This window comes from Gekko japonicus, unplaced genomic scaffold, assembly GCF_001447785.1.
Source record: "Gekko japonicus isolate JY-2015 unplaced genomic scaffold, Gekko_japonicus_V1.1 scaffold374, whole genome shotgun sequence".
In the NCBI taxonomy this organism is placed as follows: domain Eukaryota; kingdom Metazoa; phylum Chordata; class Lepidosauria; order Squamata; family Gekkonidae; genus Gekko; species Gekko japonicus.
This window is the reverse complement of record NW_015176463.1, coordinates 726,533-744,244: the sequence shown is the minus strand read 5'-3', so window position 1 is coordinate 744,244 and position 17,712 is coordinate 726,533. Positions and strand designations below refer to the sequence as shown.

General features: G+C 41.3%; 1 protein-coding gene across 1 annotated transcript in view; it reads right to left on the bottom strand.

Annotated features, from left to right (window-relative positions):
- Window positions 1–7,176: 7,176 nt before the first annotated feature.
- Window positions 7,177–17,712, bottom strand: part of RASGEF1C (RasGEF domain family member 1C) — a 67,056-nt gene continuing 56,520 nt past the window's right edge. The window contains exons 10-13 of the mRNA XM_015427041.1: window positions 16,030–16,125; window positions 11,371–11,494; window positions 8,213–8,285; window positions 7,177–7,201 (exon numbers count right to left, since the gene is read on the bottom strand). Coding sequence (XP_015282527.1) covers window positions 7,177–7,201; window positions 8,213–8,285; window positions 11,371–11,494; window positions 16,030–16,125 — 318 coding nt within the window. The remainder of the gene's footprint in view (window positions 7,202–8,212; window positions 8,286–11,370; window positions 11,495–16,029; window positions 16,126–17,712) is intronic.

Here is a 17,712-nt window from a genome sequence, read left to right as displayed (position 1 = left end):
CCAAAACAGAGTTACACCGTTTTTTATTCCATGGAATTCCATGGGCTTGGAAGGGGATAATTCTGCTTAGGATAGCATTGCAAGACCACTGCTTAATTAAATAACTGGATCTGTTTTGGAACTGTAGCTACTGCTGCTACGATGATTGCTTTCAGCTGATATGCAATATATTCTTTTCTGAATACCCCTATGTGCTGCTCACAGAAGAATTTATGTTAATGCCTGCTGAAAGGATTTGTATAATATATTCATACTATATTTTTGGAGCAGACATTTGCTTTGTTCCTCACACATAGCATCTGCATAAGTAGTTGTCACAAATGCAAATCTGTTGGAAAATAACAGAATTGGAAATCTGCAGCAGTTGCCAGCTAGCTACTGAGAGGTTGGGTCAGCCCCTGCATGCTTTAGAACAGATCAGGATATGGTGCTTTTCGCTATTACTTTCTTTTATATAGAACATTTCTTTACCTGCCATTGTTGGATATTCTAGAAAATCTAGGTCTATGACTTGTTTTCTATGGCAAAAGTTCTGGTAAATTCCATTTTCCAGGTAACTGGGAAAGGGATACATTCACCAAAGCAGTTCAGGTGCCAGGCTACTTTGAGCTGCTTCAATTAATGTGTACAGGTGGTTAACTGTGGCTCCAACATTCATGTTACCGAATTACAATCCTATTTCTGTGCAGTAAAACACTTTTACCACTTTATTGCTTTTGTTACTCCAGGCTGCATTGTCTATTCATGCACAGTCCTCGGAGAATTGTTTACGGTTGTCCAATTAGTGGCCAGAGACAAGAACTGTTCATTCAGGGGTTTCTATTTTCCCAGTCAAAACCTGTGCCAAGGATGTTCGGATTATTGGTTTAAGTAATATAAAAAATTAACAGTCTAAGTAAATTAATAAATCACATAAAAATATGTTCAATCTAGGTGCTGATTGCAGTGTTTGGGGGGTTGGTACAGGATTGAGCAAGAAGTGATGTACACAATGAATAAATTAAGAATAGGAATATCTTTTCAAAGAAAAAAACCCAGGAGTGTCTAGAATGCAAATATGCACCCGTATATGCATACCTCTACTGTGACAGCCAAATCTGCTTTTAAACGCTGCCTGAAAGATGAAATTTTCAGAAATCCAAGTTGTTTATATATTCTGCATGCTTATGATGAAGTCATAGGGAGTTTCACTACTGATTAACTAAGTACAGAATACACAGGGACACAGAAGTTAATTCACAATAAATACTGTCTTAGAAGATAAAGGACTTTTCCGCATTCTTATTGTCCTCGCTTGTAAGTTCCTGTTTCCTTGGGTTGTTTTTTCCCTGTTCTCTGTGTTTTGCTCCCTCTAGTGGTTGACTTGACATCATACAGGTTTATGTCTGGTACTGACTTCCAGTTTTGCCATTCGCTATGGCGTTCACTTTCTCCCAGACCTCCAGGAGACAATCGCCGGAACCCGTGGCAAGGAGGGGGTGCGATCGTCCGCATCCCCCATGAAGTCCTTGAGATAGGCTCCAAGCCATGGGGCACTAGAAGGCTTCCCCTCTGGTGACCCTGCTGGTGATGGGGGGGCATTCATGCCCCAATGGTCCTGCTACTGAGTTTCCTCATGGAACTAGAAGTGAACACCGGATTAAGCGCCGGGTGATCAAGTGATTTGGTACTTAAAGCGAATTGAAAACTGTGTTGCCATTGAACTGTGAGTTAAGTTAAAGTGAGAACATTGAAAAAAGTCGAAAACCACCCCGTGGGAAGAAAGGGGGGGAGGGGACTCCCCTCCGAGAAGATAAACATAAGCGAACTTTACTGTTTAAGCAAGGGGGTGGACTTGTGAAGTGAAAAAGACCAAAATAAAGGACTTTTAAGAACTTACCAAGCGCACTGAAGAACTTTAGAGACTGTGATAACTTTTGTTGAAAAGTAAACAATTCCTCAAAAATGGCGCCTCCAACGAGGAAAGAGGAGAAAGAAAAGATAGCAAAAGCTAAGGCTGCCAGAAGTGCTAGTCCAGCGAGTGTTGTGCCCAGACAGGACACAACTTCAGACCTGCAAAGGATATTAAATGAAGCATTGCACCCTCTGCTGGAACAGGTGACGGCAATAAATTGAAAACTAGATACACAGCAAGCCCAAGTTAATGAGACTGTCAAAAAGATAGATCAAACTGAGCAGGAACTTAAAGAAGTTACCAATGCCAAAAAGCTACAAAAACAAATGCAGGCAATCGAGAAGAAGCGTAAAATAGACGAGTCTCAACTACTACAGTTGCCAATGGAAAGGGCAAGCTATGCTCTAAGATTCCAGGGGATCCCTGAGGAAAAAGGGGAGAATCTCATACAGATAATGTGTGAAGCCCCGGGGCAAATGGCAGATATAAAAGCGGAGACTTTGCAAAGCGATATTGATACGGTCTTTAGATCGTATACTGAATTTATAAGGAAAAATAATCTGCCGGGAGAAGTGATGGTGAGATTCTCCAGAAGAAGCATGAGAGATCAAATTCTTAAAGCAGCTAATGGAGTTACCCTGAAAATTCAGGGCAAAGAGATAAAGGTCTTAAAAGATATTCCATTTGAAATAAGGAGGAAAAGACGCAAATATAAAGACTTGGTCTTATTTCTACAAAAGAAACAAATTGCCTACAGATGGACTTTGCCTGAAGGAGTCATCTTTAAGTTCATGAACAGAAAAGAGAAAATTGACACTGTGGAAAAGGCAAGAGAATTCTTGCATCTTCATAGCTGTCCAGCAGATGTGGAAGAAGAAGAAGAAGAAAAAGACAGTCCCAAGGAGGATGGCAGTGATGGAGCAGAGTCATCTTCTAGCGAAGAATCCGACTCAAATTTGGGGGCCGAGGCTCCAAAAACAGGGTATAAATTGTGGAAGACAAAGGACAAAAAATGAGTTGTTATCATAATTCTGAAGTTCTAAAAAATGTTTAAACTATGTCATAGTAGACGATGATTTTATCTAGACTTGAAGTATATAGATGATGACCATATTCAATGTTTTTGCATGAGAACTTAGTTATATAAACATGTAATCTTTTTAAAGTTGTTTGTATGACACCCACTCTTGGGTTTTTAGAGGTTTCTTTCCTTTATCCCATAGTTTGTAGACCCTTCCCTTTTTTAAAATGTAGTGTTTAGTTATAGAAAATGCAATTAAAAAATCCCCTTCGGGGGGCCAAAAAAAAAAGTTTTATCTCGAAGCCACATGGCTGCATTTTGACCCACGGCTTCGCCCAATTTTCCCTGCAGTTTCATAATCCTAAAAAAACAGGATCACGAAACCATGGGGAAAATCGGGTGAAGCCACGGGTCAAAATGCAGCCATGTGGCTTCGAGTGGGAAATTGACCAATAGAAGCGGGGCAAAGGGAGGCGCGACTGCCGCTCAGCTTTTGTGTGAAATCGGCCAAGAACTTACAAGTGAGGAAAATGAGAATGAGGAAAAGCCCCAAATCTTTTCCAATTTTTTTGTATTGTTGTAAACGCAAGTTTATTTCCAGCTGCCATCTGTGTTGGAAGAAAAGTGTTCAGCACATCTGAGAAATAAGGCCACTTACTCAGATTTAAAACATATGGCTTAATCTAATTATACAGCTCCAGAACTTATATTTTTGGTTCAACTTCTGAAAATCGTAACTCCCAAGAAGACACCCTTGAACACAGCTGGAGTGGAAGAAATACGTTTATCCTATGCCAAATACCACGGTATGTTTTATAGGTGTAGAACACTGGCACAGAAATGCTTAGATAGGCCTGTCAAAAGTCGAAAAGCATGGCATTCCCTCACATCAGCATCTCAAGCAGACAGAGCCAATGCACAGAGCATATGTCATCTTTTTGGAATGCTGTTGTGCAGACCTGGCTGGTAACTGGACTCAGCTTTTGCAAATGTTAAATCTACTATGGACCACTGAAAACGAAATAGCATTTTCACTTTTAAAAAGCAAGCCCATTCATCCACTTCTGTGCAGTCTAATGTCAGCCATTCAGGTCATAAACAGGCAATTCAAAACATGTATATATTTAAGAGAATGGCTGTTCAGAGAGTACACATATGCCTCTGATGGTTATTCAAACTATTGTTTGCTGGTTGAAATCTATACATGTGATACTGAAATCATTGGGGGAGTGTCTAGTAGTTAAGAGAAACTCTTAAGCACATAGTCAAATGTTAAATAGAAAACTTCTTATGAATAACATCACACTGTCTCCTATCATCAAATAATTTCCACATTGCCACTTGCCCGTATCCCCTTGAGACTGAAGTCTGGGGATCATGTAGCTACAAGTCAAAAGCTCTGTCTTGGCAGACAAGGTTCTGTTTCTCTTGGGGGGGGGGGGACTTGTAGCAAAAATTTTCTTTACTAGATAGCAGCTGGGTCACAGTTACTCATTTCCCAGTAATATGCAGCCACTTTGGGAGGGGCCACTTCACAACCCTGCAGCTATAATGTGCAGCTGTGATGATCTACAAGCAGCCAGAAGGTTCCACAGGGTACCACTTGTAAGTAACCTATGATTTCTCATCTCCATTCATATGCTGAAGTCTGTTACAAGACAAGCCCCAAACAAACACAGGGAATGGTCCAAACATCACAAATCCACTGACTTTCACATTGCGGTGCTCAGTCTAGAAGCTGTGAAGTACTCACAAATCCACAATGTGGCTGGGTCTGATCATGAGGCAGGCTTGTATATAGCTACTCATTCTGGGTGACTAGGCAGGGGAGCTTTTGTTTTCTTTGTCCTTTTAGGCAACAAATAACTAATACAGATGGTTTAAGCAGTCAGAGGAGTATAAATGTTCCATGACCTAATAAATTCACAACAAGGGTTTTTTTTTGGCAAGACTGACATGAAATGTTTTTATGTCAGCAGTAGCTGTCATGAGATGAGATTCTGTTATAAAATGGAAACAGGAGTGTGTGCGAGTAGTTTTTCCGAGCAGTGATAACACAAGTCCCTGTAGAGACAATCACTGAATTGCATCCCAATGGTTAAGATGGCCTCATTCAACGCTGATGACTTCTGAGCAGCCCCCTGGGGAGTCTTATCAGACTATGCTGTTTATACACTCAGAAGTGGAGGTCGTCTAGCCAAATTGCTATTCAAACATACTCAGTGTCTAAGGACTGCTTTGTTGTTCAGCTGAGGACCATTTCAGACATTGATTGCCATAGTTAAACCACATACATGATGAGGGGCAGACGTATCGCAACCCCTGAGCCACTGCATGTAAGAACTAGCATGAGACACAATTTGTTCACATAATCCCCCAAATTCTGGTTTTCTTCCACCTTTTGGGAACAGTGGTGGAGGTTGGGCAATTATGCACAAAACTCTGTGCATTTAGTTCAGAGTCTTACCCAGGGCTATTTTTGGGCAGGAACGCACAGGAACGGAGTTCCAGCTGGCTCCCAAGTTGGCCACACCCAGCAGGAACTTATTAGCATAATAGGCCACACCCAACAGCAGGAACTCATTAGAATTGGCTACATTAGGGTTGTGTGGCCTAACATGCAAAGGAGTTCCTTCAACAAAAAAGGCCCTGGGTTTTGACAACAAACAAGGTAAACAGAATAAGAAGCAAAAGGTGAGTGTGGCTGGAAGTAACATGGGGGTGTGGCCTAATATGCTAATGAGCAGTGCAGTCAGGGGGTGTGGCCTAATATGCTAATGAGTTTCTGCTGCTGGGTGTGGCCTATTATGCTAATGAGTTCCTGCTGGACTTTTTCTACAAAAAAGCCCTGGTCTTACCTATCTTTATATATGCAGTAGAGGGCACATGTGATTCTGAGACCAAACCCACTGCATACAGGGTATTACTGAAGTGGTCAACATCTGAACAGCCTGACCCTGCTATGCAACAAAGCTCCAATTACTGAAGATCTGGGCATTTCCCCTCTGTTCTTTTACAATTATCCATATGAAATATACTTTTGGTATCCCTTTTGTAACTCATATTTACATTTTTAAGAATGTCAATGTTACTTATGTTTCCTATGAAAGTACAGGTAAGCAATTAGTACTTAAGAGTTATATTATGCAACACCACCTTGATTTCCATCACACACCACAACAAGACATAATAGATGGAGTTGGAAAGCAGTGAGCATGGGTTCAGTACATAAAAAATGAAAATTATAAAATGAGACACCCATCTTGGGAACAGTGTGTTGACTATTCTTCTTCCACAGTGCCATGTTTAAAGAGTGAAAACATTCACCTCTAATGCACTAGAAAGAAGATCTCTAGTATTCTAATCATTCCCCCTGCCAAGTGTTCTTTACCAGACTTGAAGATAAAATGAGTAGATGAAAGAAAACCATCACGTTAACCTGTTGGAGCCCTTAATGGGTTCATCTTCTATCAACTGTCAATGAGGTAAGGCCTCTTGCTCTCAACTATCAGTCAACATGACTTGAGAATATGCTACATGCTTCATAAAGAAGTAAGTCAAATTGAGAGCCATTTACTTCATCAGAACAGCTTAGGAGCTGACGATATTATATAGTGGTAGGGAAAAAAATTATAATTCACACCCAGACAGGAGAACTTACAGACGTTCACTGCTCAAATGATTCTCTGTATTTTAAAAAATGGTGGGGGTTTTCATGAATTTTCTACATGGATGTGGTTTTGTACAAGTCTTTTCTCCTGCTGTCAGAATATTGTTCAATAAGACTGAAGTCTGAGGAAGGAAAATGGTTCTTATGCAGAAAGTAACCAGAATAATGCTGTGTTTGGTAGACCTAACTTTTGACAGCTGTCGGAGTGTCACTGTCCAATACACCCTGCTTCTGAGATAGACACCCTGTACCTTTCCAATGGAGATTGTTTTGTGTTTGCAGCATCACAGCTCCCATCCTTTGCCCTTTCTTCAGAGGCAAAGCTATACAGCGATTAGGACTTGGTTCTAGTCCAGCTGCCTTCCAGGCTTTTGCTGCTGAGAGTTGCTGAAAACATTATTGTGCGTGCAGTTAAAAAAAACCTCATCCGTTAAGTCTGCTGGATTAATCCTCTTTAACCACGTAGTCCAAAAACGCACCCAAAAATAAAGAATAAAATCTCCTAAATCCCAAATAGGCATCTTTGGAATCAGTAGTGCAAAGTAGTTTTGTTGATTTATTTTATCCTACTGCAGTCATAGATCTTTATCTTCAAGTCTTTCCTAAGATAGTAGACCTGCAAAGAACAAACATGATAATTGGGGGGGGGGGGAGAGACGTGTGTGGCATTGAATTATTCAGAGTTAGCTTTTGATAGCATTTCTCTATTTTGCACTGAAGTTGACTATTTCTAACTCCAGAGCAGTAACAAGAGCAAAGAAGAAACACAGACAAGTCTAAAAAGGTGTAGCACACTTTTAGAAGTAAGCCAAAGGAAGATGACATGCTGGGAAGACTAAGCTACACAGGGGTTAGGATAAAACATGCTCAGCTGACAAAGTTTTATATGAAATCGGGCACTTCTGTTATTTTCCCCCCAACAAACACTTGTTTGAATGGATCAAACATCTGAGTATTCCTTCTGAAGCTGTAGAGACATGCATCTTCCTCTTAAAGACATGGATGGATAAAATGGACATCATTAAAATTGACAGTGGCTCTTACCTGCCATTATAACTTATATTTATGCTTTAGTATGCTTTAAGCATTGCTACCAACCCACCCTGCACTGCCTTGTATCTAGACAACTAAGTCCCCTACTTTAGATTTCTGTGGGTTCTTTCACCTGCGTGCGTGATGGTACCCTAGCAACTCCAGTGATCCAACCAAGATACCAATATATTCACCAGCATTAGTATAGTAATGCAGTTAACACAAAGATTCTCTGATATGTCAGAGGACTGCATAACCTTGTATAGAAACATTAGTTTTCTTACAAGCAAATATATCACAATACCCTATGTTACCGCTAACTTGCATGTAATATGTAGCTGGATAAAAACATCGAACTGTAGTAAGCCCTTCTATCTGCTACTTATCCAACTCAATTATCCACATCTGAAGTGATTTTTCTGGTTTTAAAACAGCTATCAAGTAAAGTTTGCATGGAATAGATCTTACAAAAAGTGTTCAGCTAAGTTTGTGGTTGCTATGGGAGGCAAAGAAAATGCCCATTCATCTATATAATGCCAATCACACCAAACTTTCCATGCTGGGAACCTCTAACTCAACATAAATGAACTCATACCTCAGTGTTTTCCACCTTTCTTTTTCAGTTTGATTTTCTGGACTTTCGCTTTCATAGGAAGCCAGATACAAACCTGAAAAGATGGAGGGGACAAGATTGGTTATGATACCATTAGCACAAAGGGCACTCTAAATGAAGAACCAAAAATAACAATGCTACAATTCCATGCATATTGACTTGGTAGCAAGCCCTTCTGAACCCAGAGAATGAGTAAAAAATATAAACATGCACAACTACTATTTAAGCTTGTTTCAAGCTAGCATTTTACCAAGTGATGTATTTCTAAAGGGAAGATTGAACTGACAAATCTTCTTTCTTTGAATTAAGAATCCAATATTAGATTCTGCTGGGCTGGCACAAGGGAAGCAGTAAGCGCCAATACTATTGTGCCTATGTTAAGGACAAGCTGATCCTGTAACGCCATATGTGCAGTGTGCAGATCAACAGCATAGGGAAAGGGATATTCTAGAGAAGACTGTGGAGGCAGATTGGGCTTGATTGCCTGTGACCCCTGGTGCTTTAGACTAAGAACTGTAGAGGCAATCCAGTTCCTGTTGTACTGGCAAAATTACTTTATCAACAGGAGAGGAAGAGGTTTCATGCAGCAATGGAGGCAGAACCAGAAAGTCCACCAGCTCTGCCTTAAATAGGATATTTCTACAATTCACGGGGCTTTCCCTGTATGCAGGGAAAGCCCCCCCCATCCCAATTTCAGACAATGTAATTTTTTCCTTAGGAATTTTATACTGAATCAAAAAGCATATGAAGAAACAAGGGTATACGTGGAAGATGCAGGCTTCCAATTGCAAAGCTAATGTGGACACAGATTCCATTGAATATGTGACTACATCCAGATCTTAACATTCTTTCAAGCTTCACTAAATTGGGTGGGTGAACTTTTTTTAAAAAATGATTTTTTTTAATATTTCAAAAGACAGGAACAATTGAGACAGTCGTACAAATCACTACGGTCAAGTAAAGAATGAAATCAGTATAACATGGGGACACAGAATGACACCCTCCCATGACCCACTTAAACAATCAACTCCCCTTGTTCCACCTTTTCCAAAAATAAGGACCATTTATCTAAGGAACTATACAATTCCCTCTCACTCCGAGAAGCATCGAAATACATAGTACATTTTTCCAACATGAAATAGTCCCAGACAATGGAGAGCCAGGAGGCAGCCGTGGGCGGGTTAGTGCTCTTCCAAAATCGGGCTATAGATGATTTGGCAGCTGTGAGCAGAAAGTTAATTAACTCTCTTTTCATTACAGGAGCTTAATTTGACGACCAGTGGCCAAGAAGGAGCAACGCTGGGTCTAGGTAAGTCCACTCCTGTTATCGTATAAATGAGGTGTATAACTGACAACCAGAATTGCTGTACGTGATGGTATTCCCACCAATTATGGAAGAAAGTGGCTTTATTGCCGCAGTTTTTCCAACAAAAAGGTGAGGCACGGGCTGAAATATAAAAGAGCTTGACCAGAGTCATGTACCATCTGAACAGAACCCTTCTGAGCCGCTGCACAAACCGTCAGTGATCTGGAAACTTTGGCATGCATTTTCCAGATGTGGTCCCACTGATCCTCGGTAAAAGATCGATTCCAGGCCCACGCCGTTTGGTAAGTGTGAAGTGTGTCTGAGTCCAAGGTAACTAAAATGGAGTACACGGAGGCAATGCATCCTTTCAGCGGTCTCTGTTTCGAAAGGAGCTTCTTGAAATCAGTTATAGGCCTTTTAAAGCAAGAGATTCCATCCAAGGGGCCAAGCGTATGCTGCAGTTGGAGATACTCGAACCAAGGCAGCGTAACATTAAATTGTGCCTCCAGTGTCTGTTTCGGGGCTATCCGGCCCTTAAAGACAACATCTATAATACGAGTGATCCCTGCTTGTCTCCACATGTGGAATGAATGGTGGTCTCTAGCTGGTCTAAGCAACCAAAAGGGTGTGCACATGATCATTTTTTTTAGAGACCCCGGCTAGAAAAAATGATGATGTGCACAACCCTTTTGGTTGCTGCGCATGATCTGGGCCTGACTGAGACCCACTTGTGTACTGTCACAGCTTGGTGAAGAATGCTCATCATGATGATCTACATATGGCATACATGCTTCTTCTGAGAAAGAATTGAAATCATATGTAAAGAAAGTCCAAGCTGAGCAAAAGATCCGGGATCACCTGGAGAGCAGGAAGAGATTACTTCCATACCTACTCATAGCTAGAAGACTAAGGCCCCTTTCAAATGGGCTCTTTAACCTATTCTGGCCTATTCCAGAAGTCTCTCAGCAGTGCCAGAGTTACATTACCCTTGTCCCCTTCTTATAAGGCTCACTGTAATTGCTTTAATTATTTTTACTTTTTGACAGTTGTTCCTTATGGGGATCAAGAGTAATTTTCTTTGCTACACCATCACTTCATGTGTGGCAAATGAAGTCCCCGCTGTCTAATATGATTAATGCAGAAGAGGTTCAAAGGCTGATTTCTAAAAGTAAAAAAGTTCAGAAACAAATCAAGAGTCATCCAAGCTTGTGGACATGTGCAGGCGAAGCCAACAAATTCCACCCTTATCTTTGACATAACGATGATGGGATGTGACTGAATTAACCCATTATGAAATGGCAGGGAGTATAACTTGTTAGTTTGGATCAATAGGAAGAGAGGCAGACAGAAATTAATCTGCAAATAGGAATGATAAATTGCTTGATGAAAGAGCTACCCAGAACAATTTCTGCCCCCCTCCAAGCACATTTTGAAAGGTAAATATCCCTGTGATGGGAGCGGAGCTCTGCTTTCCTTGCCTGCAGCCATCAGAAACTGCACTGGGGAAAGATGGCCTTGTGGACTTTTGGGGAATAGTAGCTCAGCTCAGAACACTTTCAGCTAGAGCATGACTGACATTCATGACAGCATCTCATGGTAAAGCTACAAGGCCTATTCCTTTGTGGATACCAGAGAAATGATTTGCTACAAGCAAGGTGCCTCATTGAAAAGTTATGGGAAAAGATAAAGGCCTAGAGAATCATTCTTACAGCAGTCTGTAGACAATAGATCTGTAGGAAGACAGAGTGTGAAAATTACATTTTATCAAGTGTGATGGTACACAACATAAGTGTGTACCACTGTAGACTGCTAAAAATAAACTGAAATTCCTTACCATCCTCAGTAAAGATGGGCGCTGTATGTAAATAGTGGATGATATTAGCATCTCGTTCAAATGGACATTCTACTTGTTTCCATGTTATAAATTCTCCTACTTGTTTAGCCAGTTCCAAGAATTTCTGTAAAGAAATGTAAAAACATCTGGGTACAGAGACAATGTATATCATTAAAACTATTTCCAAGGCTCACATAAAATCATGGGTGTCTGCTCACTGCATGGAGCTCTTAGCTCTCAGGGAGCAGGTTTGTTCCCTTGAGGCTAGGGTTGCTGACCTGGAGAAGCTGAGGCAGAGGAAGAGGGAGAGGGAGAGGGAGGTTTGGGCAAGAGACCTTCAGGGACTCACCAGAACAGTCCCACTCCTGTGCTGACAGCTGATGTGGAGAGTGTCTCAAAGTTGGAGGGCATCAGTATGAGGAGGAGGGATGTGATCCCTTCCTTGGCTGTTGGACCAATATCCTCTTGTACCAAGGATATCCCTCTGGAGTTGGGGGAGGTGGGCTTTTGATATCATTAGGAATACAGAGAGTGGGGTCTGTGACAGGCATTTTGACCACATCATCATGACTTGCCTGCCTGGTGCAAAGGTTGTGGACATCACACGCTGTCTAGATAGGATAATAGATAGAGCTGGGGAGGAGTCAGCAGTCATGGTGCATGTTGGCACCAATGATATTGGGAAATGTAATCGTGTGGTCCTGGAGGAAATATTTTGGTTACTAAGCAGAAACATTTTAGATAAGAGGCGACTAAGGGGGGACACAATAGAGGTTTCTAAAATTATGCATGGGATGGAGAGAGTTGACAAAGAGAAATTTTTCTCCCTCTTCCAAAATACTAGAACTCAAGAGCATCCAATGAAACTGATGGGCAGTGGTTTCAGGATGAACAAAAGGAAACACTTCTTTACACAGAGAGTGATTAACATGTGGAATTTGCTGCGAGAATATGTAGTGATGGCCACATGAATAAACAGCCTTAAAGGGGGATTAGATAGATTCATGGAGGATAAATCTACCAACGGCTACTAGCCACGGTGACTGATGGAAACCTCCATGTTCAGAGGCACTAAACCTCTGAATCCCAGAGCCAGGAGGCAACATCAGGAGAAGGTCTCAGTCTCTATGCTCTGTTGTTGACCCTCTAGAGGAAATGGCTGGCCACCGTGTGAGACAGGATGCTGGACTACATGGATCACTGGTCTGATCCAGCAGGGCTCTTCTTATATTCTCATATTCTTACACAGTGTAAATCAATGCAATCAACAGGATGAAACATCTAATGAGCAATATAATAGGACTTGGCCTACAGAAAGCATGAAGTATTAGACGTGATATGTTATTAGATGGCGGGGAGAAACAGCATGGTATAGCCACACCTTATCAGATCTCAGAAACTAAGCAGGGTCAGTACTTGGAACAGAAACCACCAAGGAAGTCTCTGCAGAGCAAGACAATGGCAAGCCACCTCTGCATCTTGTTCACCTTGAAAGCCCGTTGCTGCGGTCATCATAAGTCAGCTGCAACTTGACAGCACTTCACACACACATTATTAGACATGATATGTTAAACCAGTGGTTCCCAACATGCACCTGTGGGCTCCATGGCACCTGCCAGCTCCTTTACTGGTGCCCACCAAGTGTTTTTAAAAAGTGGGTGTGATTATGTGGGACTATTTAAGTTTTTGATGTTTATGGTATAATGCAGATAGTGGCTTTATGTAAAGTACTTACTTGTGCAGAAAGCAGAGTGTTATTCTAAAAATACCATGGGACTTGATTCTGATTAAACATGATTGGGCTGCACAGATAAAATTCTGAATGTACCAAGCAAGAACTTCTATTGAATTTGTCAGATCTTTCCAATTTTAATGTTTTTTTATAATTCAGGTGGAAGTTGATAACATCACTACATCTAGGGTTGCCAAACCCTTAGTCTAGGCAGGGGTTCCCCCGATTTTCGGGGCTTCAATCCACCACTGGCCAACTGGCTGGCAGGGGAAGCCCCACCCCCAAACAGGGACATTGCCTAGCGACATCCCTGATGCAATGATGTCACCTAGAAGTGACATCATTGTGTCAGAGGCGTTAGGAGTGACACTCTAGTTTTTGGGCAAACTCTATGGTTTTGAAGTAAAAAACCCATAGCGTTTTGCCCAAAAACTAGAGCATCACCCCCCAATGTCCCTTCCATGCAATGTCATCATGATGCCTGTGCTATGTGTGCACACAGGAATGCCCTGGAGAGGATCCTGGAGCCCACCGCTAGCAGCTGGTAAGGAGCTGGCCTTCAGCAGCAACCATCACTGTTACAAATAACACCACAAGTTAAAAATGGCTAAGCTCATGAGAGAAAGGACATTTTAAAAAAGCAATTCTTCCCCTTTTGCATAAATATGTTAGATGCCTGCAAAATGAAGACTGAAAAGGCCAGGTCAGGGTTTCTTAGCTTGCTTAGGATGTATACTTATTTTGTGTATATGCAAGAAAATATTTTAAAACAACGTTAATTTTAGGTGTTATGTATTACCTTATGTAGATAGCCTGAATGAAGAATGAGCCTGAGTTTCAGTCACAAGCTCCATGGACTCCCAGTATCCTAAAACCAACAACCTGATTGGCTGATGTTGTGGAATGGACCAATCAAGAAAGACCATGACTTTCATTGGGAACAAACCCTATTGGTCTTAAGCGCTCACTCATGATTGGACCTTAGTATTCTAGGGGTGGGGTTTAGCTAGTTCCAAATTGTATATAAGTTGGAATTGTTCTCTGTGTTGATTGTTGTGTTCTGAGCTGAATAAAGAAATCCCTTTTGAGAAAAGCTGCCTCAAGCCCAGTATATAATAGAAGGCATCCCAATTTCTGCCTGAAATGTTAAAGACCTACATAAAGAGGTTATGCATAACCTCACTCCCTGACATGTTGTAATTGTCTCCAGCTCCCATGGCAGCCACTTTGTGACTGCACCCACCACCCTGTGTCAAAATTCCAAAGGTGTGTGCAGGCTGAAAAAGGTTGGGGACCCCTGGGTTAAAAAATGCAGAAAATGGTAGCACCTTAAGTATTTCTTAAAATGCAGTGAGAGCAGGATAATACAAACAGCAAAAAGATAAAACATGCTATGTACAGTGGTATAGTTCTGTACATTTATAAAAGCACCTTTTGGAACCCTTTCATTATGATATAGCCCTCTTACCTTTATAAAAATGCCCTCCTGGAGGGAAAAACAGGGTAAAAACCACCAACCAACCAAATAAAAAAAATAAAGGCTAGGAGTCAGGAGGAAGGGATATTTTTTTTATACTGGTTTCCCTGCACTTCTGTGACATGCAGGTAGATAATGAAGACAAAATGGGTTATATTGGTTCCCAGTTCATAAAAAAAAGTTATCTGGCCTAGATCTGAAAGTGTTCTTCTGCTCCTAGAATGTTCCCTTCCTCTTATAATAGGAGCTCTTCCTTTCTGCAAAAGAGTATTCTGCTTCATGAGCGGAAAAAAGGGCATCTCTGGATCCAGCCTAATGGTTTGGATTCAACCCCTTGGACCTCAGATATCTACATGATATACAGACTTTGGTTTTACATGGATGCTATTGAACTTACTAAGGTGTCTAATATATGAATACATCTTGGAATTTAAAATACAACTGTTTGGGTTTTGATGTGTACCTCAGAAGTTTTATCTCCCCAAAAGCTATATCTTTTTTTTTTAAATGTATAAACTACACCACTAATATACCTATAGCTAAAAGTGTAAGGCGTATATCTTCATATCGGATTTTCCTGTGTCTTCCTGTTATCCTCTCACAAGAGCTGGAGAACAAGCTTGGTTGGCTGTAGGAGCTACTGGCCCTGACAGGCACTAAACCAACTGGACATCCCCCGTCCCTGCTCTTTCTGCGCTGCCATCATCACTGCTCACCTATTCAACTTACTCCGCAGTGCCTGACTTGGAGCAGCAGAGAAAGGGAACAAGGGAGCTCCTGTGAATCCCACTACTTCCTGGTCCATCCTCTCTGGTGCCAGAAGGAGATAAGCCATGGTGATGGCAGTGACAGAATTCTGTAGCTGTAACAGGGTTCCAGAGGTGGCTACGGCAACTGTCAGAGCTGGTATCTTTCCGAGTCTTTACATGGAGGATGCTCATAGACTCCTGCATGAACCAATCTTTAATCTCTATAAAATGCATGTTATACCTTCAAACGGTACCATATTTCTGACATGGCATTTCCTTGCTAACCAATGGGACAGAGGAGCAATATTCAAATTAGAAACTCTGGCTGGGATCCAAAAGAGCCCCATGCGTGAGTGGCAAACACTTCTACAAAGGAAGCTGGCAATTTTCTCCCCTGGCTGCATCACTTTGTGCCTTGTTGAATCCTCCCTGCTCCAGAGAGTCCATAATCTTCAAGTACTGGCTTCAGCAGCAGGAAGAATGACCATAAATTTGCATGTATTATTCCACAAGTGGTCTTGAGAAACTGAAAAGTTTTTTCAACTGATATATTTTATGAAAAGGTATGTTGGAATTTGACTTTTGAAGCAATAGCATCTCTTTTGGGGGGCTGCAGGCTTTGTTACCCAAACTGAAATATAAACACCGGAGCTCAAGGGGAGCAATACTCTATGAACTTGATGCCGGTATTCACTGCTTACTTCAAAGTTGACATGTCCATTTGGAAGGCGGTTAGCGCATCCTTCATTCAAAAAATAAATGTCTTTGATCAGTAGGCTGAAAAATGGGATCACAATCTGTGAAGAGAATGACATAACTATTATCTCTGCAGTTCTGTTCTTTCTGCACGAAAGAATAAGCCATTCACAAGAAGAAAAGAGAGATTAACTTTTGGCGCAATACTCTAATGAAGCAATACTAATTCTGGCTAGGCCTAGAAGTGACAGGATACAAAAGATGACTTTAAAAACCCACAGAATAACAGCAGCACACTGAGCAGATTTTCTCAGCATAGCCTGGCAAAATAATTAAGTATATTCTGAAGTTTTTGTTGATTACCTATTAATATTTTAGTAGCATTAATTTTTAAGCAAAGATAAGATATTTTTTTGCAACAGGGACATTTTATAAACAAACTGATTAACTTTTCCACAGACCACAGGAAGATATGAAAGAGTCAAAGAATACAATGACATTGTGGGATGCTACAGACACGGCTAAGTGAACATTAACAATTAAACTTGAACGAGCAACATATGGCATAATCAGCTCTTGTGGCTTAACACAGCAAAGGCTCCAATAGAGAGCAGAAATTCCAGTGAAGTGAATGAAAGAGGATGATTTATGTTGCATAGCTGGTATCTAGGCATTGGACCTTTTATACAAAGCGTGGTGTGCGCTCCACAGACATCAGGTGAATCAATACAGATTTACATTGAGGCTGCACCATGATAAATCATGGTCTGATTAAACTCTAGTTTGCTAAAGACATCTTCATGCAGAGTGCCTGAGAAGCTGGGGCTTATTAGTTGGCATGAAACTGGGATTTCCAACTAGAGATTGTTCACCATGGTTCATACCAACTGCAGTGTGCTGTCATGTCTCACCATAATTCACGAACCACAGCATGTTAAATAGTAGCATTCTTACTCTCATGGTTGCCAGGCTAGGGCTGACAGTATAGGGAGGATGCCTTCTGAGTGGCAGAGAGTGGGTGAGAAACAGATGGACAAAACTGAATTTCTCCTTTGCATTTGGTAGAGTAAGTATTGCTTGTTGCATTTATCATTGCACTGATCAAACTACTTCTTGCGGCTTTGTGACCACGTGAGAAATGTGATCTTCACTGAGAACTGGATAAGTGATGAAACAATGTCATAGCCACCAAATACATGCCAAACTCTACATAGCTCAGTTCAAACCAGAATCAGTCCTACAAAGGTGTGAGGTGAAGTGTGTTACTTTAGACAGCAGAATGCAAAAGCAGGCATTTTAAGAACTTAACTCAGTCACACAGAACCACTTCTTTCAAGATGACACCTGTGCAACAATGCTATAATCACATAACGCTATTAGGGGGTAGGTACTTGTATAGATTCTGCTCCCCCCAGGCCAGTCCAGGGATGGAGGGGAAAACTCTACACTGGCTTAATACATTTACTCAATCACCCAGAGATGTAGGCTCTCTGGATTTCAAGACAATAGCCACCAGAACCTTTTTTAACTAGGGTCCCTTTCCAGCCCAAGAGCAAGGTTCAGACTCTTAACTGGCCTCTGGGACTTAACACATCAGCAACTCAATCTAGAGCTGCGCAGTTAATCTTACCAAGGTAGCATAATTGGTCAGCGGTTTAGGCTGCAAGATTTAGCTTGGAATTCAGTTA